At 43.4% G+C, this 27,437-nt stretch overlaps 3 protein-coding genes across 3 annotated transcripts; all 3 read left to right on the top strand.

Annotated features, from left to right (window-relative positions):
- The first annotated feature begins 235 nt into the window (after positions 1-235).
- myct1b (myc target 1b) lies at positions 236-1,827 on the top strand. The gene is made up of 2 exons (XM_023987043.2): positions 236-450; positions 1,151-1,827. Exons 1-2 carry the CDS (start codon positions 396-398, stop codon positions 1,726-1,728), a joined length of 633 nt encoding a protein of 210 aa, XP_023842811.1. The 5' UTR covers positions 236-395; the 3' UTR covers positions 1,729-1,827.
- A 2,142-nt stretch (positions 1,828-3,969) lies between these two features.
- On the top strand, positions 3,970-18,318 carry LOC111963510 (tubby-related protein 4-like). The gene is made up of 16 exons (XM_023987001.2): positions 3,970-4,062; positions 4,923-5,048; positions 5,331-5,600; positions 5,883-6,011; positions 6,140-6,301; positions 6,715-6,895; positions 7,711-7,818; positions 7,888-8,051; positions 8,385-8,609; positions 8,884-9,118; positions 9,373-9,517; positions 9,760-9,904; positions 10,121-10,214; positions 10,364-10,507; positions 10,653-14,278; positions 14,797-18,318. Exons 2-16 carry the CDS (start codon positions 5,031-5,033, stop codon positions 14,911-14,913), a joined length of 5,763 nt encoding a protein of 1,920 aa, XP_023842769.1. The 5' UTR covers positions 3,970-4,062; positions 4,923-5,030; the 3' UTR covers positions 14,914-18,318.
- Positions 18,319-18,385: 67 nt separating this feature from the next.
- On the top strand, positions 18,386-27,366 carry LOC111963522 (MFS-type transporter SLC18B1-like). Its single transcript, XM_023987031.2, has 14 exons — positions 18,386-19,223; positions 19,575-19,717; positions 20,598-20,693; positions 20,882-20,955; positions 21,080-21,227; positions 21,542-21,698; positions 22,166-22,302; positions 23,698-23,799; positions 23,916-24,007; positions 24,108-24,203; positions 24,368-24,442; positions 24,546-24,639; positions 24,897-24,946; positions 25,091-27,366. The coding sequence occupies exons 1-14, from the start codon at positions 19,181-19,183 to the stop codon at positions 25,146-25,148; spliced, it is 1,365 nt and encodes a 454-aa protein (XP_023842799.1). The 5' UTR covers positions 18,386-19,180; the 3' UTR covers positions 25,149-27,366.
- The last annotated feature ends 71 nt before the right edge of the window (positions 27,367-27,437 follow it).

Below are 27,437 nucleotides of genomic sequence, written 5' to 3'. Positions count from 1 at the left end.
TTATGTACACTATATCCTCACTGCCCCTTTCACTATACCTTACACAATATACCCTTAAAACACTGTATAACATGAAAAAGGCTCCTGATCTAAAACTCACAACAAGAGGCCATTGTTCAAGAGGAACATTGATTGTTCATTAATCAAGAGGAAATGATGTCAGAGGAAGCAGCCTTGTTTCCCAAAGTTCTGCCCCACGCAGATAAGAAAAGCACAAGCTAATTTTAAAAAGTAGAGAGAGAGGCAGGAAGCATGACAGCAACGTTTCCACTATTGCAAACAAAACAGACAGGAAGAAATGGACCAAGCAGGCAGCCTGTCTTGAAAAGAGTCCAGTTCAATGTGCTGCAGTGTTCTCAGTTTGGATGTGAACTACTTTTCTTTTCGTTATTATAATGGCGTTCAATGAGACAAATCCATTTCTGGATATACTAAAATCATTTAACATTGGTAAGAATTTTAAGCCTGCCTTTTTAATGTGTTTATTTTTCATTAAGGGATATGAGTATTCTACCTTAAAATTACTGCATTAGTCTTATATAATACTACTACTACTGATATATGCCACTAAGCAGATGCTTTTATTGCTTTTATCCATACATTTTGCATATGGGTGTTCGCGGTAAGCAAACCAACTACCCTGGCGTTACAAGTTCCATGCTCTACCAAAGGACCACTCAACTTCTGTGTAGTTCTGTGTTTACAGTATATGTGTTATTAAAGTTATTGTTTAAATTTGACCTACAGCCCGTCCATTAAGTGATATGAGACCATCTCTGAGTAGTCGATTTACTACTGTCGGTTTCTCATTTGTGAAAATGTAAATTGCGGACCATGGAAGCAATCATTGCAATTTGTAATTTGTCAAGAAATGTTTACTGGCATTTTGAATCTGAAAACTAATTTATCCAACAAGTGAGTTCCTTGCCACTCCATTTTGATCAACCCCAACAGGCAAAACTTGTTGCAATGATGTCATTACAATCAAATATCAACTTGATTGCGCCCTGCTTGTAATGATCTCTTTTTTCCCCAGCTTTCCCCACTACGACAGCATTCAACATTCAGTATCAGTTCACCTCAAATACGGTGACATTAAATTAGGGAAAATCTAAAAAAGTTGTCTAATATCTTCCTCCTTTTCCTCCAGGGAACCTAGTCCTAGCCTTCTGTCTGTCCATGCTGTTGGGCCTCCTGATTGGAGCGCTGATCTACATCCTCCTAACATGGCTGTCAAGACGCAGAGCCTCCACCCGGATTACCAGGCGTCCCAAACAGCAGCACCGCTCAGCCACCTCCCAGCCCTCACACAACCCCATGGCTAACTGCCAAGGCCTCTACCGGAGCACAGTGTTCGACCGGCACAGCGACAACAGCCTCAGAGGAGGTATACTGAGCCTATATAGACAACCATCGGTGGAGCCGGTTGGTCCACTGGGGAAGAAGACCAGCTCAGGATCATCCACCTTCCGACCAGTGCCCAAGGGCAGCAGGATGGGTCAAGGTGACGGGTCTGAGGGTGACACTAACAACCAGGATACCTTGCCTCTTCATGACACTACTGCCACCAATTCATCAGCAGAAGATACTGCCTCCCTCATGCCAACTCAACCCCAACGGAACTCTTTTTGGTTGGGAAACAGCAGTCTTAAAGGGTTCCTGCCCACACAGACTCCTCCTCCCACATATGACAGTGTCATCAATGCCTTTCAAGAGACATGCACCTGATGATGTCACCATATGCTGCCTGGGATACATAGGTTGACTGGTTATTACAGTATAGGCTTCCTGTCTTATGGAGAACTGTTCAGTTTTGAGTAAGGTGACCTTTGGTCCTTCTTTGGGCCATCGTCCACCCTGCCTTCTATTCAGTCTACTATCTAAGAAAACTAAATAAATAGATTGTGCTCTGACTGACCATAGGTTATGTTTATGTTGAAAAACTGTGTGTATCCCAATGGAATCTATGTACAGGAAGATGAAGGGTCGAGAGGATTGTCTATTATGGCCCACGTTTCTGTGATATGTTGATAAAGTTGTTAATAAAGTTGTAGTTATTATCCAGTCTTATGTGCTCTACCTACATTTTATACATCTGAAAGTTTCTGTGATATGTCTGTAGAGAAGAGGGATGATTTTCCATAAAAGCAACATTACTTTAAAAAATTAACTCAGCAAAAAAAGACACATCCCTTTTTCAGGACCCTGTCTTTCAAAGATAATTCGTAAAAATCCAAATAACTTCACAGATCTTCATAGTAAAGGGTTTAAACACTGTTTCCCATGCTTGTTCAATGAACCATAAACAATTAATGAACATGCACCTGTTGGAACGGTCGTTAAGACACTAACACGCTTAACACGGTAGGCAATTAAGGTCACAGTTATGACAACACTTAGGACAATAAAGAGCCTCCTACGGACTCTGAAAACACCAAAAGATAGATGCCCAGGGTCCCTGCTCATCTGCGTGAACGAGCCTTAGGCATGCTGCAAGGAGGCATGAGGACTGCAGATGTGGCCAGGGAAAATAATTGCAATGTACGTACTGTGAGACGCCTAAGACAACTCTACAGGGAGACAGGACGGACAGCTGATCGTCCTCGCAGTGGCAGACCACGTGTAACAACACCTGCACAGGATCGGTACATCCGAACATCACCCTGCGGGACATGTACAGGATGGCAACAACAACTGCCCGAGCTACACCAGGAACGCACAATCCCTCCATCAGTGCTCAGACTGTCCGCAATAGGCTGAGAGAGGCTGGACTGAGGGCTTGTAGGCCTGTTGTAAGGCAGGTCCTCACCCACATCACCGGCAACAACGTTGCCTATGGGCACAAACCCACCCTCGCTGGACCAGACAGGACTGCAAAAAGTGCTCTTCACTGACGAGTCGCGGTTTTGTCTAACCTGGGGTGATGGTCGGATTCGCATTTATCGTTAAAGGAATGAGCATTACACCGAGGCCTGTACTCTGGAGCGGGATCGATTTGGAGGTGGAGGGTCCGTCATGGTTTGGGGCGGTGTGTCACAGCATCATCGACTGAAGGCTTTGTGTCATTGTAGGCAATCTCAACGCTGTGCGTTACAGGGAAGACATCCTCCTCGATCATGTGGTACCCTTCCTGCAGGCTCATCCTGACATGACCCTCCAGCATGACAATGCCACCAGCTATACTGCTCGTTCTGTGTGTGATTTCCTGCAAGACAGGAATGTCAGTGTTCTGCCATGGCCAGCGAAGAGCCCGGATCTCAATCCCATTGAGCATGTCTGGGACCTGTTGGATCGGAGGGTGAGGGCTAGGCCAGTAACATCTTGCAGCAAGAACTGGCAAATCTCGTGCAGTCCATGAGGAGGAGATGCACTGCAGTACTTAATGCAGCTGGTGGCCACTCCAGATACTGAATGTTACTTTTGATTTTGACCCCCCCTTTGCTCAGGTACACATTATTCCACTTCTGTTAGTCACATGTCTGTGGAACTTGTTCAGTTTATGTTTCAGTTGTTGAATCGTGTTATGTCCATACAAATATTTACACATGTTAAGTTTGCAGAAAATAAATGCAGTTGACAGTGAGAGGACGTTTCTTTTTTTGCTGAGTTTATATATTTCTGTTTTTGTTGCAAAATTATTTCAGATTATTGCTGGAGAAATATCTTAATCTGTTAATCTGTTGACCCACTGAGATCACCATTGATATTTTATTTTCTAATCAACTGATTTTTCTCTGCAAGTAGCATGTCTTTGGGTATTGGTATTGGTATTCACGCTGCGGGTCTCAGAAGATTGCTATATCACACTGACATGTTTTCTGAGATATTGAACACTTCTCTAGGATTTGTGAGATCTGATGATCGGCACAGCGTGACGACAATAAAGTCAACCTGGAACGCACCCAATGACGCCTACATGACAATGAAAACTACATGGCAACCGGCATTAAAGGGGCACCGAGCGTCAGCAGAAAGCAGCCTGGCAACGCGACTGCACTTTCACATAAATCTATGGTGGACTGCGCAGATGAAGGATATGGCAGCGACCTTATATTTGATCAAGTGAGTTCTGCATCTTGTTCGTGTAGGTGTCCTGCATATTTTGTCAGAATTGGAATTGGTCAGATAAAAGCAAACGAACGAGGGACATCATCCTTTTTATACAGGTTCCTCTCCACTGATTCAATCTCAACGAATAGCGGTGGATGAGTTCGATCGATTACGTTCAGTCTAAATGTATTTTCATTCACTATGACATGGCGATTTGATTGATTCATTGATTATCCATCTTATTGTAAATATGGAAAATATAGCCGGTGGATACTGGACATATTGTGGGGTGGTGGGTTATTTCTTTCGCGTCCTGCCATTTAAGGGATGATTCTTATTCTGTCTATTCATTGAAATCTACAAGTTTTATTGAATTAGTATCGTGTTAATGACGTAACAGACTGACGTTCTCCGTATCTATGGAGACACGAAGGCAAGAGTGTTCGGTTCAGAATGTTCAATGCAGTGTTGCATAGAGACCAGGATTCTAGACATTCCCATGTCATAGCTGAGAGTAAGATATGTTTCAAGGTTGATGCACTGAATGGACAAGGCAGTGCTTTTCCTGTTTAAAGGCTGCACCCTTTCGATGGAATCTATATAGGCTATGGATAACTTGGAATAAAAAAAGCCACATTTATTCTTTAGCTTTTTATTTTTATTTGACACAGAATAGTCATCAAACTGCATATCTCCATACTGTAGCTACACTATTTCAGACAATTTAATGGAATCACTTCATGAATACACAGGCCTATTGAATAGACCTGCCATAGGCCACCATGTAATGAGGATGGACATTTCAAGACATGAGGACCAGGTTGTCTCTGTGTAGTAACCTGAATGCTGTGTGATGCTCTCAATCTTTTCAGTGATAGATTTGCTCTATCTGGGAATTAGGAAATATCTCACTCTTTAGTGCACCCACCATCTGAATGGAAACATGGACACCACCTACAAAGGAGGAATTGTAGTCGACAATGTCCAGGAACTATGAGGTGAGTAACGTGTAGGCTATTATAATTCTATTCTATTCTATGTTACATTACCTGGTCATACGTTGCCTAGTAATGTTGAGTTATGACTTGACTGTATTGTATGGTTTGCTAGGCCTACCTCTTGGAGAAACAACCAAAGCACATTAGCCTACCTAATAATCCAGAACAAAGAGTGATATAAAAACACAAACGGAAAACAAACAAAAAATCAAGTCAGTCAATGATACCCTTGAAGAAAGACACCAACCTCCACTATATTCCCCTCCTCTGCTTACCTCCAAGCCTGGTCACTCAGTAGGGATGTTGGCTACTGTGGAACATGGTCCCATACTCTGCAGCGACTCCAACATCCTCTGCCTCTCCTGGAAGGGCCGGGTCCCCAAGAGCGAGAAGGACAAGCCTGTGTGCCAGCGGCGCTACCATGAGGAGGGCTGGTTGGCCACTGGGAACAGTAGAGGGGTGGTGGGCGTGACGTTCACATCCAGCCACTGCAGGAGAGACAGGAACACTCCTCAGAGAATCAACTTCAACCTGCGAGGACACAACAGTGAGGTGGGTCTTGTTATTTTCCGATACTGCGTTCATCTGCAGAATTATTTAAAAGACACCCTCATATAAACACCCATATTTAATCTGACAATCATCACAAAAGAGCATTTTGTGTCAGTATAAAATAGGCTAGGTAGAGTAGGTGGGGGAAGTGGACTGTTTTGTACTTTCTCTCATTCAGCATGTGCATCTCATGTTGAATATGAATTGTATTCCACTTTCACATTCCTAGAGAGCCCCCTGTGTTCGTAGAGTATAATAGCAGTTGCATACTTCCCTTTGCAGGTTGTGTTGGTTCGTTGGAATGAGCCCTTTCAGAAGTTGGCCACGTGTGACATGGAGGGAGGCATCTTCGTCTGGATTCAGTATGAGGGACGGTGGTCTGTAGAGTTAGTGAATGACCGTGGTGCCCAGGTAGGTATAAGATGCCCGGGTAGGATATTTTTACTATATTTCTATTGGGAAAGATAATGTATTGGTGAAAACATTATGTAATGCTGGAAAGATAATATAATGGATGCATGTCTAATCTCTCCCATCAGGTGAGTGATTTCACGTGGTCCCATGATGGCACTCAGGCCTTGATCGCCTACAGGGATGGGTTTGTCCTGGTGGGGTCAGTCAGCGGACAGAGACACTGGTCCTCAGAGATCAACCTGGAGAGCCAGATCACCTGTGGCATCTGGACACCTGACGACCAACAGGTAGGCACACCTGAACTAAGCTGGTTTCTGGCTGAACCCAAACAAAACCATTTAGCATTTATTGCCCTTTTACAAACAAATAAGATACATATTATAGTATTGACCTTTTTGTCGATATATGAAATAATCTGTTGGTTTCGGGGACACAGATTTAGCCTTGACTAAAAAGCATGTTCATTTGAGATTCTTGCATACTTGTTTGTCTATTGCCTGTTCAGGAGATGTACTTGTACATCAAGCTGCCTTGTGCTGCAGAAAAGTTTGATAGGTTCCTGCCCCTATGGGCTGTTCTGGCTCGGACACGGCTTACTTACTCTTTGTCTAGGACTAGGTTTAATCTTTGTCCAGGAAACCACACCCATTGATGTTTTTTCTCAGAAAATAATGATTCCTGCCAACTGCCTTTACTTCAGGTGTTGTTTGGTACAGCCGACGGTCAGGTGATAGTGATGGACTGTCATGGTCGCATGCTGGCCCATGTCCTGCTACACGAGTCAGATGGCATCGTCGGCATGTCATGGAACTGCCCCTGCTTCCTAGTGGAGGACAGCACAGAAAGCGACACTGACTCTGATGACAATAACCCACCTCAGGGTAAGATACTGTACTAATGATAATGCAAGATAGTGTGGTTATTTAGATAATTTAGGCACTGATTCTATAGGCACATAGAGTGACGCTGAGTCTTATGACAATAACCTACCTCAAGGTAAGACATTGTAAAAGATCAAGCGAGAGAGAGAACATCCCTGTCTTGTACCTCTCTCGAACGTAAAAAAAAAGAGATGTGATAACATTTTTACCTCTACTGTGAACTGATCGTGCACATTGGCCAGGATGCTAATGTCTAAAGTTGGTGTTCAACTTTCCCAAGTTCTCTCACGTCACCCCGCTCCTCCGCTCTCTCCACTGGCTTCCAGTTGAAGCTCGCATCCGTTACAAGACCATGGTGCTTGCCTACGGAGCTGTGAGGGGAACGGCACCTCCGTACCTTCAGGCTCTGATCAGGCCCTACACCCAAACAAGGGCACTGCGTTCATCCACCTCTGGCCTGCTCGCCTCCCTACCTCTGAGGAAGTACAGTTCCCGCTCAGCCCAGGTCAAAACTTTCGCTGCTCTGGCACCCCAATGGTGGAACAAACTCCCTCACGACGCCAGGTCAGCGGAGTCAATCACCACCTTCCGGAGACACCTGAAACCCCACCTCTTTAAGGAATACCTAGATAGGATAAAGTAATCCTTCTAACCCCCCCCCCCTTAAAAAGAGTTAGATGCACTATTGTAAAGTGGTTGTTCCACTGGATATCATAAGGTGAATGCACCAATTTGTAAGTCGCTCTGGATAAGAGCGTCTGCTAAATGACTTAAATGTAAATGTAATGTAAATGTCTTTATTTCTCTCTCCCAAGTGCGTATCCTGAAGCCCCTTCTGACAGTTAGCTTCATATCAGGAGACATCAGTTTGATGAACAACTACGATGACCTCGCTCCTACCGTCATCCGCTCAGGACTCAAAGGTAATGACTTTTTCAATCTTCTATGTGTGGGCGGACCGAATGTGTTGTGACTGAGCTCCTCCTGTCCAGATGTGGAGGTCCAGTGGTGTTCTCAAGGGGACCTCCTGGCCGTAGCTGGGATGGAGAGACATGGGCTCCCTGGAGTCCCCTCTGACTCTATCGTGAGGAACGCCCTGGTCAAATTCTACAATGTCCAAGGAGAACATATCTACACGTTAGAAACACCTGCCCAGGTGAGCTCCCCTCTTTGATTCACTTTTCTGAAATGTTATAGTATGATATTTACAAACTGGTTGTAATCTGTTTGATGGCATAATTTCAACCAGTTTTGCTTTCTGGGGAGGTCCTCTAACACGTATAAGTCAAATTCTATAAGTCATCTGAAATCTTCAATGAATAACTACAATATTAACAGAAAGTATACTTGACATGAAATGTACTGTCGCCACACTTCCAAGTCTAGTTCAGTGGGCTATGGAAAAAGCCAGAAATCAAGGTTCGTTAGAATGTGAATACAACAGAACAGGGCTGACTGGGAACCTGCCTTGTCAACATTTGCCTTGCAGCGCCCCATCACCACTATCTGCTGGGGCCACAGAGACTCTCGTCTGTTCCTGGCGTGTGGCACGGCGCTGTACGTGGTGCGGGTGGAGCACCGGGTGGCCAGCCTGCAGCTGCTGTGCCAACAGGGCATCGCCAGTGCCCTGCGGGAGGAGAGGGACGTGGGCAAACTAAACATGCCCTCCTTACTCTGTTCCTACGTCACAACCGCCTTCATACCCACCATCAAGGTAAAATAAGCTTTATTCAGTTGGCTACTGTAGGTTATTATCTGAGCTCAAAGCCATCTGGACTTGTTCATTTCAAAATGACAGGACCCCTTGGTCGTAATCCTTCAATGTTTGTAGATCGGTAAGGTGCAGGGGATATGCTGGAAGCTCCATCACTACCCTGAGTGTACCTATCCAGATCCTAACGATCTAAAGGGGTAAGGGCCAAGGGGAAGGGGTAGGGGTAGGGAGCGGATTGGAACCAACTGTTAATGCTTTTCTCTTGTTTCTCTAGCCTCCTATTCCTGATCCCAACAACATCCGGGACTTTGTCAGCTACCCCACTGCTGGTAACGAGAGGCTGCACTGCACCATGAAGCGAGCGGAGGACAACCCAGAGGCAGGGGGACCCTGTTACACCCTCTACCTGGAACACCTAGGTGGTCTGGTGCCCATCCTCAAAGGCAGACGCATCAGCAAGCTACGGCCAGAGTTCATCATCATAGACCCTAAAACAGACAGCAAAGCAGGTGGGATTGGCCACAGAAAAATTTATTATAATGCGCTTTCAAAAATAGTTAGTATGTTACACACAAACAGCTCATTTTAGACCGGTATATCATGATGAGTTGGGCAACACTACCATTGTGTGTTCACATGTATATTGTATTTTTTTCCTAAAGATCTACTGTTCTGACCTGTTTATAGAGGTCGAGTCAAATATTATTTTTTATTTGTTTGTTTGTTTATTTACTAGTTATTTTTTTTTATTTTTTTTCTCCAGATGAGGTGTGTGTGAATGCTATGATCTCCTACATGACTGACAGCTGTAACTGTTCGGACTCCAGCGACATTGAGTTGAGTGATGAGTGGGTCGGGAAGAAGTCGCCTAAACTATCCAGAGGAAACAGGTCACCCAAGCTTTCCAGGTATCTTTCATTACAATGGTCTGGACTCTGGAAGAATGAGGTTATAAGACTAATGTTTACCATATTCAACCCTAATCCTAACCATTACCTTTAGTAGCTGATCCATGTTATACAAAAGTTCAAGCTTCTTCAATTTGTCATTACTGATCATTTTATTTGTTTTAAATGTTATTTGTTAATCATTTTAAATTGGTCTATTTTGCCTTGATTTTGCCGTTTGTTTTGGTTGTTATCTGGCGTAGAAGGAACATGGAATCTAGAAAATCTCCCAAAATGTCCCGGGCTAGTCAAGAAGGCCCACGATCACCCCGGTTACCAACAAAGAAACCTCCAATTCGATCTCCCAGTTTGACGCGTCGAGAGATGTCCATGGATGGAATCTCTGAGGTATTGTCTGAATATGTGTCGTGTGGAACGTTGGTATAGTGGTTCTTTAGTGGTTAGGGGCTGAAACTGTGGTTTCTGCATGTTTAGATTTAGCCACTTCTGTGCCCAGACGTAAACCGGGTATAGTTAGCTGGCTAGTGCATGCAATATTTGGTTCTGGGTTCTGGATAATTTTTTACATAATAAAAAAATGAATCTATTTGCTTGATTTCACAGCATAATTATCTTGCTCAAGTCACGTCCAATATTTGGGGGACAAAGTTCAAAATCGTTGGACTTGCTTCTTTCCTACCTGCTAATCTTGGTGCAGGTAAGATCACAAACATTTGGAGACAAAAAATGTACTGAAATCAAACACGGCCATATTTTCAGTATTTACCTTTTTTATTTTTTATTATTCCTTTATATTGACTCAATTTCATTCCAATTCGATTGTAGAAATGTTTTCCTCTGTTTTAGTTATCTATAAGACCAGTTTGCTCCATCTACAACCAAGGCAGATGACAATCTACCTTCCGGAGGTGCGGAAAATATCACTTGACTTCATGAGCCTGCCTGTCTTTAACCCAAACGTCTTCAGTGAGGATGAGGATGACTTGCCAGGTAAGTCATGAATGAATGAACTAACAATTCATTGATACTGCAAGTTAACATGAATTTTGGGTTGGATGTTGACTTTTGTTTAGTAATGAATGTAGTACATAACAATACCTAAAGTTATTGGAATATTCTTTGACTTGTCTTTCAGTGATGGGACCATCTGGAGTGACAAGTGACAACCCTCCCTGTACGGTCAACATCCCCATCGCACCCATCCACAGCCCTGCCCAAGCCATGTCCCCCACTCAGAGCATTGGACTGGTCCAATCCCTGCTGGCCAATCAGAACATCCAGCTGGATGTCTTGACCAATCCCACGGCTACGGCTTCAGCAGCAGCGGCGGCGGCCGCTGCAGCAGCCTCAGCCTCTATTGCAGGGCCTGATCACAGTCAGAATGCAGTAGCAGCACAGTGCAGTGGGACTCTAGGAAGGTACTCCAACCCAGGACAGGTGATCTTTAACGGGCTAGAGATGGGTCCCCTCCTAGCTGGAACACTACCTCCACCTCCTCCTCCACATCACCTCCCTCAACAACCTCAACAACAACGTCCTCAATCGCAACAGACACACCAACAACAGTCCAAACAACCACAGCAGATACTAACCCAACAGCAGCAGCAGCAACAACAACAGAGAATGCAACAGCATCAACAACTACAGCACCAGCAACAGCAGATTCAACAACAACATCAACAACTACAACAGCATCATATACAGCAGATCCAACAGCAGCAGCAGCAACAGACTCAGCAGCACCAAGCACTGCAACAACAGCACCAACAACAACAGGCGGCACTGCAACAGCAACAACAGCAGATCCAACAGCAGCACCAACACTTGCAACAACAGCAAATCGCTCAGCAGCACCAACAGATGCAGCTGCAGCATGAGCAAATGCATCAGCAGCAGCAGCAAATGCAGCAGCAACAACAGCAGATCCGACAGCAGATTATAGAGATGAGGCAGCAACAGCAGCAGCTGCAGCAGCAACATCAGCAGATACAACAGCAACACCAACAGATGCAGAGGCAGCACCAACAAATGCAGCAGCAACTGAAGCTGCAGATCACCTTGCCCCCTCCGCCTACTGGCTATCCCACCATCTCTCTGCAGCAGTTCCAGGTACTGCAACAGATACCCCACCCCAGTGCAGAGTTGGGACCAGAAAGAGGAGAGCAGGGGCATACTCAGAGCCATACTCTGGGCAGGCCAAGTCTACCGCGATCCAGGCCTCCATCATTCATTGATGTAGACAGCTTACGGTCTAGACCTCCTTCCTTCATCGAAGCAGACACATCAAGATCTAGACCACCGTCATTCATCGACATAGACACAATACGGACTAGACCTCCTTCTTTCATTGATGCAGATACAGGTACATTGCGGTCTAGACCCCCGTTGTTCCTCGATGCAGACTCCTCCCGATCCAGACCTCCTTCATTCATAGACACAGACACACTACGGTCTAGACCTCCTTCCTTCCTCGATGCAGAGACTTCCCTTGAGATCCAGATGAGGAAGGTGAACCCTCCACCACCCTACCCAGGCACCGTAGTTTCTGCAGCCACCGCCACAACCTCCAGCGCTCCTCAGACCCTCATCACCAACTGTGACAACCCCAACATACTGGTCACAGCAGACCTGTGTCTGAAGAAAGACGAGTTCTCACTCCACCCAGTTGGTCTCCAGTACCAGATGGGATACGAGAGGATCACAACCTTTGACAGCAGTGGGAATGTAGAGGAGGTGTGTCGCCCTCGCAGAAGACTCATACGCAACCAGAACGCCTACGCTGTTCAAGGTATGGGAGGTTCTGCCACACTTAAAGTCACCTCATCGTCTGACAGTAAGAAAGTCCAGCTTCCTTACAGCTCAGCGACTCTAAGCCGCCTCTCTGTGCCACGATACTCCATACCCAGCAGAGACCCGCCCCCCTACCCAGATCCAGCCAATCAGGTTAACATTAACACGACGACACTTCCTCCTTCCCAGCGCATGGACAGTAGTCACATGATTCACGCCACCTTGCGACCTGACCGGCGAGACGTGGAATCTCGCCTGAAGGTGTCCCAGATGGTTGACGCTTCAAGGACTCTACCAACCAAGTCTAAGGTCAACAGTGCTGCCCTAGCGCTCTCTTACCAGCAGAGGGTGCCCACGGCTCTGTATACCTGCACTCAGTGCAGCAGCAACAGCAGCAGCAGCAGCAGCACCAGTGTCAGTGTTAGTGGTGGTGCTAGTAGCAGCAGTGGCATCGCAGGAGGCACTGTAGTGCGACAGGATTTCCCACCAGGAAAAGGTGCTCATCACAGCACCATCATTGTTCACTCCAAAAGCACTTCGCCTCAAGCTTCTCAGTCATCTTACAATCTGCTGAGTCCTGTTGATAACAGCAGGGATAGGACTGTGTATGTGAACTCTGCCTTTACCGAAGACGAGACATTAAGTCAGCAGTGTCGTCACTTGACTCTTGGGGAAGTTAGTTTGACTCTGAAACGTCCTCCACCATACCAGTGGGACCCAAACACTGCAGAGGAGTTCTGGATACCCCCAGAACAGACTATCTTAGCTCCTCCTCCACCACCAACGCACAAACCACCACCCCCGATCATCTTCAGCAATGCTCAGCATCTGGACATGACACGGCTGCCTTTTGTACTCTCAACAAAACCTCCCAGCAGCCCAAGTACTGTTACTTTCCCATCAGGTTACCAGATCTCCATGTCACCTTTCCCTCCAGGGGTAGGTCAGGATGGATCCCCACTCCAGTCCATGCAGAGCATTCCACCACCCTGCCCTCCCAACGAAGTAGTTGCTCCAGTCCCCCAGTTTTCCCAGCAGGACCCCAACCTGGTCTTGCCACCTGGATACCCTCCCAATCATGCCAACCTAGCTTGCTGCCCTCTGCCCCCGATGTACCCAGGGGCCACCTCCTGTGCTGGGCTTCAGCTGCACCCTGTTAGCCTGCACCCCTGGAACCCATATAGCCTACCCATGCAGGACCTGTCAGGCTCTGCCACCCTCCCCAGCAAGTCTCATCAGGTGTTAGAGAAGCCAGTCCTCTCCCCACCTCCTTCTATTGTTCCCCCCCCACCACCTCTTACACTTCCTCCTCCTCCACCAACCGAACTGCCGAAATCCAAAAGCCCTACAAAGGAGCTGGCGGAATCTGCCAGTAGCTTCCAGGAGCCGTCTTCTCTAAACGAAAGCCCCGTTCCAGACCGACAGGGGTCCGACATGTTCAGCAAGAAAAGTCGTAAACGTCTCGACAGCCGAGCCGAGGCTGCAAACATGACCACCGTCTCAGAGAGCAAATCCAAAAAGGAAGGGCGCGCACTCTCCGACTTCAACTCCCTCATCTCCAGCCCCAGGCTTGGCGGCAGGGAGAAGAAGAAACTCAAAGGCCAGAGGGAGCAGCTGAACAAAACCAAGAAGCTCAACAGGACCAGTACCACCAGCGAGTTCCAGGACAGTTCGGAGAGCGAGCCCGAGCTCTTCATCAGCGGAGACGAACTGATGAACCAGAGCCAGAGCTCCAAGAAGGGTTGGAAGAGTAAGAGGAGCCTGAGGATGGCCAGTGAACTGGAGGAGATTAAGTGCAGGAAGGCCAATGAGAGAGAGGACCGCGGGCTGGGCAGCCAGGGATTCATCTATGTCATGGCCAATAAGCAGCCACTCTGGAATGAGGCCACACAGGTCTACCAGTTGGACTTCGGAGGACGGGTCACTCAGGAGTCTGCTAAGAACTTTCAGATCGAGCTGGACGGGAGACAGGTAAAATGTGGCTTCCATTATTTACAGAAACCTAGATACATTGTAAAAAAGAACCACCTATATATAATTTAGAATGTGAAATCTGTTTGCGGTTGCTTTAAATATAAGTTTAGCCTCCAGTCTCTGGAGGCCTGGGTTCAGATCCCACCACTGCCACCAACTGTCACATTGCCCTGTTTATGGCTGAGATGAGTCAGCACTCAAATTGAACTCCAGGCAGCAGTGGCGCAGCCAGAAGTTCGTTGGTGGGTGGGCCTGCAGAAATTTGGGTGGGCCAATTATATATATATATTTTGTATTTTTGAGGGGGTTGTGGAAAGCAGCTAACTTCCTGCAATTTTACACATTTTGTCATGGGGCAAAGAGAAAACTTTACATTTTCACAGCTAATGTCATGCTATTCTACACATTTTGCCAACAGGCCCACCTGTACCTATGCCCCACAGATGTGATCCAAACAGGCCTTCCTTACAGCTTTATTTCTGCTTTCCTGTCTCTTTTCCCCTGTTTTTCTACAGGTGATGCAGTTTGGCAGAATCGATGGGAACGCATATATCCTGGATTTCCAGTATCCTTTCTCAGCAGTGCAAGCCTTTGCTGTTGCCTTAGCCAATGTTACTCAAAGGCTGAAGTAAGAGACTGCTCTAACCGGTGGTGTAGTGGAGAATATTTTGTGCAAGCGTTTACCTACCTTTTGCAGAAAAATGCATTGAAAGTATAGGGAGCGCTACATTACTCACCGCAAATGGCGATCAGTGTTTACCTACCTATGTTTTTTACCACTACATCACTGGCTCTAACCCAACGTCACATATGTGTTCGAAAAAAAGGAGGAAGGGAAGCGCTGCTAAGGTACACAATAGTAGATTGTGGGGTAAATGAATATAATTAATTAAAATGCCTTTATATGTATGGCATGTTCAATGGAAACAAAGTTGAAAAACTCTGACATATGTGTCATATACAGTATATGGCTCTGTTACAACGTACTCTGATGCAAAGTGACAGAATAATCAGAGATGATTATCCTGGGTCCTGTAACATGGGACTGTCAATATAGTTCTGTGCTGGACAAGACGGTTAATAGGGCTATGAAATACACTTTAGTAAGCCTCACAACAAAGCTTTTTAGAAGGTAAGTTTCTCTTACTTACCATATATATGCATTGGATTTAAAAACTGCCCTGTGGAGATGTGCAATTTTAAAAGACTAAAATTTCAGGTTATAAGGGTCATAAGAAAAGTAAGTGCAATGTTGAAATAAGGTATTGTGAGAGAGGAGACCAGGTTGATTGTGGAAAGACAACAAGATGAGTTTGAAAGTAATAGAGTTTATTTAGATCTTATTTCGAAGATCACTTCTATGAAGTGATCCTAGGAATATCCACATTTTCCGTAAATGTTTTTGTAGGACCTAGGAATATCCACATATCCATTATGTAAATGTTATTGTAGGACTACATACCCTCATATGACATAAATTGTAACACATTCATAACTAAATTGTAACATGTATGTTATCAAACCTTTCTGCCCATCATTTCATTTGGTTGAACCTATGAAAAAATGTCATGCATGTGTAAATTATTCACCAAAATCATCAAATGCATGGTTCATGTATCTGGGGAAAAATGCATACAGTGGAAATCCCACCTGCTGCCAGATCCGTCAACGTATGTTAAATCCTGCAAGAAAATGAAAAGCTATCCTTAATTTAATGTTATGGTGTAAAAGCTTGGTTGGCTCTGTGTTTTAGTCACTGGGTGTGGTTATGATGCTACTTGAACATTGCATTTGAATGTGAAGTGCTTTGCCTCCTTGGAGTTTCTGCTGCTGCTTTTGATAGATATTGTCTGCATTATTGCTAATAGTGTGTCACTTGGTACTGAAGACATTGAAGTTTTTCATTTTTTACATTTTCAGATTTTAATTGGATTTGATTGACTAATTAATTTGTGAATATGTTATTCAGTAATTAACATTTGTCTTATGCTGCTTTATCTGAAAGTACTGTAACTTCCAAAATAATGGAAACACTTGAGTAAATGAGGGATACGAAGTATATTGAAAGCAGGTGCTTCCACATAGGTGCGGTTCCTGAGTTAATTAGGTAATTAACACCCCATCATGCTTAGGGTCATGCATACAAATGTTGGGCAGGCCATTATTTTGGCTACCATGGCTGTGTTATGACAATGCCCCCATCCACAGGGCACGAGTGGTCACTGAATGGTTTGATAAGCATGAAAACCATGTAAACCATATCCCATGGCTGTGTCAGTTACCAGATCTCAACCCAATTGAACACTTAGGGGAGATTCTGAAGCGGCACCTCCCTCCAGCATTTGTCGTGTTTCGCCCACCAAGCAAGGAGTTTTTGTATGGAGGCCAGTGAGTGTCGAATTTGGTCAACAAAACATGTATGGCTTATTTGCTACTTGAGGTTTATAGAAGTTTCGTAATGGTTAAGTTGTTACGAGTGTACTGATATAAGTAGGACACGTGACATCTCGCCAACATTGAGAAAAAACACTTTATATCTGAGTTGTCTCGAGTTGGCTGTGGATATTCATGGCATGAGGCTAATAGCATAGCATCTCTTGCCATTGAATACAGGAGGTTAAAAACGATTACAATAGTGAGATGTATCCACCAATCCTAAGAAAGGATAGGCGGGAGCTAGACAGCCCGCCATGCCGCTTTATCGACAACGACTTCCATTGTTATGGCGGGGATACATGTATATCGTTAGTATATACATAATTTTTGGCTGCGCTTGAGACAGCGTTTTCCACCACAATCAACCAAATTATGGAATTTCTCACAGAAGAATGGTGTCGCATCCCTCCAATAGAGTTCCAGACACTTGTAGAATCTATGCCAAGGTGCATTGAAGCTGTTCTGGATCGTAGTGACCCAACGCCCTATTAAAACACTTTATGTTGGTGTTTCCCTTCTTTTGGCAGTTAACTGTATATCTGCAGGATTATTTGAAAAAGTATTGTAGATAAGTTATGTGATGATTCAACTATTCAAATCAAATGTATTTCTAAAGCTCTTCTTACATCAGCTGATATCTCAAAGTGCTGTACAGAAACCCAGCCTAAAACCCCAAACAGCAAGCAATGCAGGTGTAGAAGCACGGTGGCTAGGAAAAACTCCCTAGAAAGGCCAGAACCTAGGAAGAAACCTAGAGAGGAACCAGGCTATGAGGGGTGGCCAGTCCTCTTCTGGCTGTGCCGGGTGGAGATTATAACAGAACATGGCCAAGATGTTCAAATGTTCATAGATGACCAGCAGGGTCAAATAATAATAATCACAGTGGTTGTCGAGGGTGCAACAGGTCAGCACCTCAGGAGTAAATGTCAGTTGGCTTTTCATAGCCAATCATTCAGAGTATCTCTACCGCTCCTGCTATCTCTAGAGAGTTGAAAACAGCAGGTCTGGGACAGGTAGCATGTCCAGTGAACAGGTCAGGGTTCCATAGCCGCAGGCAGAACAGTTGAAACTGGAGCAGCAGCACGGCCAGGTGGACTGGGGACAGCAAGGAGTCATCAGGCCAGGTAGTCCCGAGGCATGATCCTAGGGCTCAGGTCCTCCAAGAGAGAGAAAGAAAGAAAGAATTAGAGAGAGCATACTTAAATTCACACAGGACACAGGAGAAATACTCCAGATATAACAGACTGACCCTAGCCCCCCGACACATAAACTACTGCAGCATAAATACTGGAGGCTGAGACAGGAGGGGTCGGGAGACACTGTGGCCCCGTCCGACTATTCAATGCTTAGCATTGTTACTCTACTGTGTAATACAGCAATACTTCAGTGCTTATTATTATCAATACAGACATTGTGTGTGGTCATTATGAATCAGCATCACCACCTAAAATAATATTATTTTGTTGCCTAGATGGATTTTTATTTTATTTTAGATCTTATACAATTATTTTGTCCAGTTTATATATCAGAAGATATATCATACATTAAAAGATAGGCCTACCACCCGATGTCCAAAAACGTAATAAAATGTAGAACACTTATGTCTATGTCTATTCATTGTGTGTGTGTGTGTGCTCTGTGTGAGTAGCCAGGTCACCCGTGATACAAGTCAGTATTCAACATCCAGCCATGTCTGAGGACGTCGGGGAGGTGACGTGAAAACTGGCCACTAGGGGCAACAGTGATAGAAATTTGTTTTTGACATTTCAAAAGATATGTATATATTTAACTAGGCAAGTCAGTTAAGAACAAATTCTTATTTACAATGGCGGCCTAGGAACAGTGGGTTAACTGCCTTGTTCAAGCGCAGAACGACAAATGGTTACCTTGACTGCTCAGGGATTCAATCTAGCAATCTTTCAGTTACTGACCCAACGCTCTAACCACTAGGATACCTGCCGCCCCAGGTAGCCTATCCCAAACCTTAACCGTTACTTTAACCATTCGGAGTTAATACCTAACCTTAAAGTGTGGTAGTTAATGCCTAAACTTAAACATTCTGAGTTAATGCCTAAACTGTGAGAAGTGAGACTGTGAGAGCTTCAGCCACTCCATTGTGTGTGTGCACTCCCTTAAGGACCGGACTTATCGAACATCAGGAAGACACCCTACTCACTCAACGAGTCAGTTCACAGTCACAACTCTAGATTTAACAGTGCAGTTCTCTAAACACACGCGTTTGGGTTCAGTGCTTTTTCTAGACAACAGCCACGCTGTTTTTGACTAGCGCCAGCGCTGAACTTTAATTTGTGGATTTAACCAGCCAAGTTGTGACGCATTTTTTGTTTCCCTGTGTTGTTAACACGTTATGAAGCCACATCTAGTCGTCTATTTGTGTAACAGGAATTTTAGTCTAGGCATTTGTGACTTGAATAACAATCCGGATCGGGAGTATAATTTAATATGAATGACAACAATATGGATTCTGATCAAGTTCAACAAACAGGTTGGTGACATTATATAGAATAAATTATATAAAGTGCCGTTTTTCTAATAATAAATCATTGTTTCTGAGAGTTCATCTCTTTAAATGTCTAGTTTCAAATATCATTAAAACGTTTGTAAATCAGCGAATGTAATTCCTACCACTACATGTATTGGAAATGAGCTGCATTTTTCATTGAACAGTTGTTACATTGTTAATATGTTTTGTTTTCATTCGGACTCTGACTGCAATTATGGAGTCTAATATGGCTGTGTGTTATGTTCTAATTAAAGGAACATAACAGTTTACTGCGTGGTCAACTGATTGATTCATTTATTTATTCATTATTTGATCAATTCATTCTTTCTATAGATGGCAGCACATCAGAAGAAGCAATAAGTAGTCCTAATCAAAGGATGACAAGATATCAGATCCTCACATTGATATCAATGGCATCTGTCAACTTCAGCTCAATGATCTGCTACTCTATACTGGGGCCATTCTTCCCCAACGAGGTAATAATGTTCAATACCAACCATTTTATTTCTTCATTGCTTGTGAAATAGGCTATGCTGTCTGAGCGGTAATGCAGAATTATTATGCATAATCGTGATTTCTTTATTCAGATTATAGAATAAGTTGGCACGTTGCCAATGGGGAAAATAGCCTACAAAACCGAAATGACAAATGTAAAAGTTCACTCATAATTTTCTTGGTTGGATGGAAGATATCACTTTATTATTGTTTTAATGATTGTATGTGTATCATGTGTTGGACTTGAGAAAAGCCCCAGAGGGCAATGATGTGCCATACAATGGACACTCACACATCAACACAGGTCAGATGATAGGCTGTCCAGTGGACATATGCATTTCAGTGACCAGTGATCAGTCTCTTGTGACTGACTGAAATCTCTGTTATAAGGCCTAGGCTATATAATGGTCTCAAAATAATGACATAACCAATGTAATAAAGTCATGACGACTGAAATGATAGCCTATGGTAGGTATAGTAAAAACTCAAGTAATGGCACAAACTTTCACGGGTGAGTTTTCCAACAACACCAGATCATCTTTGGCATGAATATCATTGTTTGTCTATTGCCTACCAATTGACCGATGGTGATCAAATTGCTAGAGCTGATCTTTATGCTTTTGGGAAACTCGCCCCAGATGATTAAACTGTGGCTAGTGATAAACTGACCTCAACAACACTTTGAGTCACGACTGTTTCATAAAGTCAGCTGTTATGACTGTTGCCCAATTTTGTTAAGCACATGCCCGCGTCTTCCAAAAGGAAAATCACTTATTTTTTGCTTTTTGCAGTATTTGTATGTTTGATTATTGTAATGTATTGATAGTACAGGACCATTATGTATGAATTGTTTCTACTCAGGCCATGAAAAAAGGAGCCAGTCAGACTGTCATCGGACTTATATTTGGCTGCTATGCTCTGTGCAATCTGATGGGCTCGTTAGTACTGGGTAAATATGTAAGTATTTGGAATTACTAGGCAATGTACCAAATGACACCCTATGTGGTGCACTACTTTTGACCAGACTCATGGGGAATATGGTGCCATTTGGGAGGCACACATCCTACGTCTAGTCATCAGACTACTCTGCTTGCAACATGACTTGTCACACACACACAACACATGCCTCCTCTCTGTCCTTTCAGATTGTCCAGATCGGGGCAAAGGTCATGCTAGTTTCAGGCTTATTCGTATCATCGGGGTGCACTGTTCTCTTTGGGTGAGTGAGTTATCCATCAACAGACACTAGCCAAAGCACATTTCTAAGTGCCCTCGTCAACATTTTACTGAACTTGGACAAATACATATTTTCGTCTAAAACTTTTCCTATTCTTGTTTTGCAGCTTACTCGACCGAGTTCCTGAGGGAGCTACTTTTATTACTTTGTGCTTTATCATAAGGTCTGTTGATGCTCTGGGCTTCAGTGCTGCAATGACTTCTTCTTTTGCAATTTCAGCAAAAGTTTTCCCCAACAACATAGCAACTGTTCTGGTGAGTTTAGTCAACCAACCCTTGTGTAAGGGTCTTTGCCTGGTATGTTATGTGTAGGCAATAGACACCATGCTCAAACAAAAAAGCATTATGGTTTAGGTTGTTAAAATGTTTTGTATCCCAAAAGTTTTCTCCCTATTCGTGTTGTGGCTGTCTGAAAGCCTCCTTAGCAACAGGCATCGTGACTAGTTCCTCTATTTGGTCGTAATGATATGATGATACAATTGGATTCTGTTTGGAATTGTAAACAAAAGCCTGTGGGTACGAGGTAAAACTGCATGTGGACGTTTACTATGTTGAATTTGTCTTCTCAGGGTAGTTTGGAGATCTTTACAGGGCTGGGTCTGATACTGGGACCACCAATAGGTGGATGGCTGTATCAATCATTTGGATACGAAGTCCCTTTCATGGCTCTGGGATGCTTTCTATTTCTTATGGTCCCCTTCAACATCTACATCTTACCAAGCTTTGGTAACTGTTTATTCATTAACTTTTAACTAATAGTCATCTGTCTATAAACTCATTTTTTTTATTTAACTAGGCAAGTTAGTTAAGAACAAATGTTTATTTACAATGACGGCCTACCTCGGCCAAACCCAGACAGCACTGGGCCAATTGTGCGCCACACTATGGGACTCCCAATCGCGGCCAGATGTGAGGCAGCCTGGATTCGAACCACTGAGATGCAGTGCCTTAGACCACTGCGCCACTCAGGAGCCCTAGTTACATCCTTTACGTTCCCCCATTGAAGAAAAAAGTGTGTCAATTGTTAACTGAATGTTTACGTTTTCTGATTCGAAAAGAGACCGTCATTTTGAGACCACGTTCTGTTTCTATTTGTCGTTATGACACTATTTCGTATTTTTGGGGGGGTTTAAATGATTCTTGTGATGATATTTCGTGCCAAATTATATTCATCTGTTTGTTCCACTGTTCAGCTGCTGATCCTACCAAGGACTCCTTCTTCAGGCTGTTCACACGTCTGAAGATAGTCCTCATTTGCTTTGCCATATTCACCCTGAGCTCTGGACTTGGCTTTCTGGATGCAACCTTGTCCATATATGCCATTGATAAGGTAAAGCCAGGCATATACAGTGGGGCAAAAAAGTATTTAGTCAGCCACCAATTGTGCAAGTTCTCCCACTTAAAAAGATGAGAGAGGGCTGTAATTTTCATCATAGGTACACTTCAACTATGACAGACAAAATTTGAAAAAAAAATCCAGAAAATCACATTGTAGGATTTTTTATGAATTTATTTGCAAATTATGGTGGAAAATAAGTATTTGGTCACCTACAAACAAGCAAGATTTCTGGCTCTCACAGACCTGTAACTTCTTCTTTAAGAGGCTCCTCTGTCCTTCACTCGTTACCTGTATTAATGGCACCTGTTTGAACTTGTTATCAGTATAAAAGACACCTGTCCACAACCTCAAACAGTCACACTCCAAACTCCACTATGGCCAAGACCAAAGAGCTGCACCAGGCTGGGAAGACTGAATCTGCAATAGGTAAGCAGCTTGGTTTGAAGAAATCAACTGTGGGAGCAATTATTAGGAAATGGAAGACATACAAGACCACTGATAATCTCCCTCGATCTGGGGCTCCACGCAAGATCTCACCCCGTGGGGTCAAAATGATCACAAGAACAGTGAGCAAAAATCCCAGAACCACACGGGGGGACCTAGTGAATGACCTGCAGAGAGCTGGGACCAAAGTAACAAAGCCTACCATCAGCAAGGGCATTGAAGATGAAACGTGGCTGGGTCTTTCAGCATGACAATGATCCCAAACACACCGCCCGGGCAACGAAGGAGTGGCTTCGTAAGAAGCATTTCAAGGTCCTGGAGTGGCCTAGCCAGTCTCCAGATCTCAACCCCATAGAAAATCTTTGGAGGGAGTTGAAAGTCCGTGTTGCCCAGCAACAGCCCCAAAACATCACTGCTCTAGAGGAGATCTGCATGGAGGAATGGGCCAAAATACCAGCAACAGTGTGTGAAAACCTTGTGAAGACTTACAGAAAACGTTTGACCTCTGTCATTGCCAACAAAGGGTATATAACAAAGTATTGAGATAAACTTTTGTTATTGACCAAATACTTATTTTCCACCATAATTTCCAAATAAATTCATTAAAAATCCTACAATGTGATTTTCTGGAATTTCTTTTCTAATTTTGTCTGTCATAGTTGAAGTGTACCTATGATGAAAATTACAGGCTTCTCTCATCTTTTTAAGTGGGAGAACTTGCACAATTGGTGGCTGACTAAATACTTTTTTGCCCCACTGTACCATGGTTGGGGTGAATTCCATTTCAATTCAGTTTACTTAATGAATTGACTGACCTGGCATTTTCCAAACCCTGGTATAATTGAAAGCCTCATATTTGAAAATGCATTTCCAAATATGATTGTTATGTCGAGTAGGATGGACCTCGATACCTTAATGTTTCTCCTTTGTCTCTACATGTAGTTTGACCTCTCTCCAGGTTATGTGGGTCTTCTCTTGCTTGGCCTGTCGTTGCCTTACTGTCTGGCCTCACCTCTGCTTGGTATCGTCAGTGACAGGTTTCCTGTGAGTACAGTTAACCCAACACTATGCCAACCAATGCCAGTGGTGTATCGAAGTCACAACTTCTCTTTTACACACATAGACAATGATGTGATTTTACCTTCTGGTTGTGTTTCCAGTCCACGAGGCCATGGTTGATGGTGCTAGGAGGCTTGTTTACAGCAACTGGTTTCTGGTTCTTAGGTCCTGTCCCCATTCTGCAGATACAGAGGTGCGAATCTGTTATTATCAGTGTGAAATACACTATTATTACTATAATTGTACTACTATTATACTAACAATAAGAATTATACTTTTTTTTGTCTCTGTAGTCAGCTGTGGCTGTTGGTCTTCATGCTGGGCGTCATAGGATTCTCTCTAAGCATGATTGCCATCCCCACCTTTCCTGAAATACTCAACTGTGCATAGTGAGATTACCATTTACATACACACCAGGGCACGTACACACACACACCTACACATATACAAATATACTATATTTACAATGTCCACTTTCACTTAGAAAAACAGATGTCATCATAGTGCATGAGGTGCAGAACACGGAATAATATTGATAATTTTCCAATGGCAGTGAAAATGGATTTGAGGAGGGGCTGAGCACTCTTGGACTGGTGTCTGGATTGTTTGGAGCAGTGTGGTCCATTGGGTATGTGCTTAAAGTATTTGTCATATTAACTCTCTGAGGCATGATTTGAAGGTTCGAGTTTGGAGTTATGAATCCTAAACAAAGGTGTGTTTTATTTGTTCAGAATGTTTTGTGGTCCAACGCTTGGTGGCTTCACCACACAGCAGCTGAGCTTTGAGTGGGCTGCTTCTGTTCAAGGAGGCCTGGCATTTTTAGCCGTAAGTATGGCTATTTACCTATCCTATTATACACACTTCAATACTGTCAGTCCTGCCTCGACACTAATGGCGCTACGGATGGGTAACTCAAATTTCTGTGCTAAATTGCTTGCTTTGACATCAACACATTATTCATGCAAGTTAGTGAGAGTAATTGAGGTCACATTAATTTTTTAATTTTTTCCACGTGTCTTAGCCCTGGGCAAAGTAAAAAACTGGGATGTCTGAATACAACTAATGTGTCCTCCTCTCCTCAGGCTTTCTTTCTTGGTATATATTTTCTCTGTCAAGGAACACAACAAAGAAGGTAATGATTCCATCATATATTTGGTTTATTAACATAAAAAAAAATAGAAAATAAATTGTTTGAGAAAGTCATTCGAAAAGAGTAACCGGTTCGGAGAAATGTTAATTTGTCCCCGAATTTGCTTTTATTTGTTTGGATCTAAAGGGCTCCTCAGATCAAGAGGAAAATACCTTCAGATGAATGTACCCGTCTCCTGTCCTGAACAACGATCATCTGCCAGGAACACGTACAGTGAGAGATGGGTACCAAACAATAAACACCACTTCTTATTATATTATGTGTACGTATTGCTAGATTGAGGTGGGCGTGTATTGTATTGCTAGAGATTGTGATAACACAGAACAATGAGAAAGATATTTCACCAGATGTATAAATGTGAAGAAACCGGTTGGCGTTTCCACTCACTACCAAACATTGTGGTGAGAGGCAGCCCAGTGGCCGGCAGCGGGAGTAGATGGAGCGAGATGGATTTTGGCCGACATTCTGCAAATTTTCTCTTTGATGAAACATTTGATCTCAATAGTTTTCCAAAACTGTTACGAACAGAGTGAACTAAGTTTTGTACTTTACCCTTTGCCAAAGTTTTTTAAAAATGCATTATTTAGGAGTGCAAGGGCGAATTTCACAGAGTAGACGTTCCCTAACAGAAATATGCAAATACATGCTAGAACGCACCAATAGGCTCTCGCTAGCTTTTGCTTGGCTATGCCCACCTCGTTTGTTCTGCCCACTATGATTAATTTGCTTACATTGGAAACGACAGGCTGTGGTCTATCTTGGGTTAGTTATAAAAAATCTTTGGTGATAATGTACAGTGCATTCGGAAAGTATTCAGACCCCTTTACTTTTTCCACATTTTGTTACTTTATAGGCTTATTGTAAAATGTATTAAATAAAAACATTTCCTCATCAATCTACACACAATACCCCATAATGACAAAGCAAAAACAGGGTTTTAGCCATTTTTTGCAACAACAAAAAACAACAGATATGACATTTACATAAGTATTCAGACCCTTTACTCAGTACTTTGTAGAAGCACCTTTGGCAGCAATTACAGCCTTGAGTCTTCTTGTGTATGACGCTACAAGCTTGGCACACCTGTTTTGGAGAGTTTCTCCCATTCCTCTCAAGCTTTGTCAGGTTGAATGGGGAGCGTTGCTTCACAGCTATTTTCAGGTTTCTCCAGAGATGCTCTGACTGGGCCACTCAAGGACATTCAGAGACTTGTCCCGAAACCACTCCTGCGTTGTCTTGACTGTGTGCTTAGGGTCGTTGTCCTGTTGGAAAGTGAACCTTTGCCCAAGTCTGAGGTCCTGAGCACTCTGGAGCAGGTTTTCATCAAGGATCTCTCTGTACTTTGCTCCGTTCATCTTTCCCTCGATCCTGACTAGTCTCCCAGTCCCTGCTGTTGAAAAACATCCCCACGGCATGATGCCGCCACCACCTTGCTTCACCGTAGGGATGGTGCCAGATTTAGCAAAAATCTCTAAAAACCAGTTTTCGCTTTGTCATTCTAGGGTATTGTTATTTAATCAATTTTAGCATAAGGCTGTGACGTAAAGAAATGTGGAAAGATTCAAGCGTCTGAATACTTTCTGAAGGCACTGTATATAAGCAGCCAGACAGTGAACAATATATATCTATATACACTACAGAGGTGCTAAACGTGGACTGTAACTTGTATTAAAATGTAAAACTAAGAGGATGATGCTACACAGTTAAGACTTCTCATTTGTTGTCATAGAGTAGCACTAGCAATCAAAAGCAGTTTGCATTATGCCAATATCAAAATAAGACCTGTGTATACTTACTTGAACTGTCAAGAACCTCAACAAGCTGTGGTAAAGCTTTGGAACTTTTTGAATGAGCTTTTAGCAAGTTATTTCAAAACACCATGTACTTAGGAATAGGTTCATTCAAGTTTCATAAAATAATGTTTACTTAATGACAATCAATGGGCATTTATCAGTTGGCAATGTAAATATGTACCCATTGAAATGCAGTACTATGTAAATGCCTCTCATTTCCAACACCACATGACTTGAATTATGTCTGAACAGTGGGGTCAGAACACAATGTGCCTAGCTATTGACCTCCTTCATGGTTATGTAGATTGCCCATTGACCAAAATGACTGTATCCACTTGTCAAGTGATCATAACTGTCATTCATTCAAGTACACCAAACTATTTGAAAATATGTAACTAATGTAATCTTAGACCTTTGTTACAGTCTTGTAGTTACATGCCTTTGGTGTTATTCCAATGTGTGCTTCTGCTCTCTTAAACTCCTATTTACAATAATGGCATTAGGCGAAGTCTAGGTACCTTTTTCCTTACTGACTGCAGAGTTCCAAATGACATTTGTCTGGTCAAATAAAATAGGGAATTCATAATAAAAGAGAACAGATTTTGTCTACTATCTGTGTTTGAGATTGTTTTGTATCACATTCAAAGAGACATTCTTTTTTATATGTATTTAACTATATG

Source organism: Salvelinus sp. IW2-2015, linkage group LG4q.2, assembly GCF_002910315.2.
Source record: "Salvelinus sp. IW2-2015 linkage group LG4q.2, ASM291031v2, whole genome shotgun sequence".
Lineage (NCBI taxonomy): Eukaryota > Metazoa > Chordata > Actinopteri > Salmoniformes > Salmonidae > Salvelinus > Salvelinus sp. IW2-2015.
This window is presented reverse-complemented; position numbering and strand designations above follow the sequence as displayed.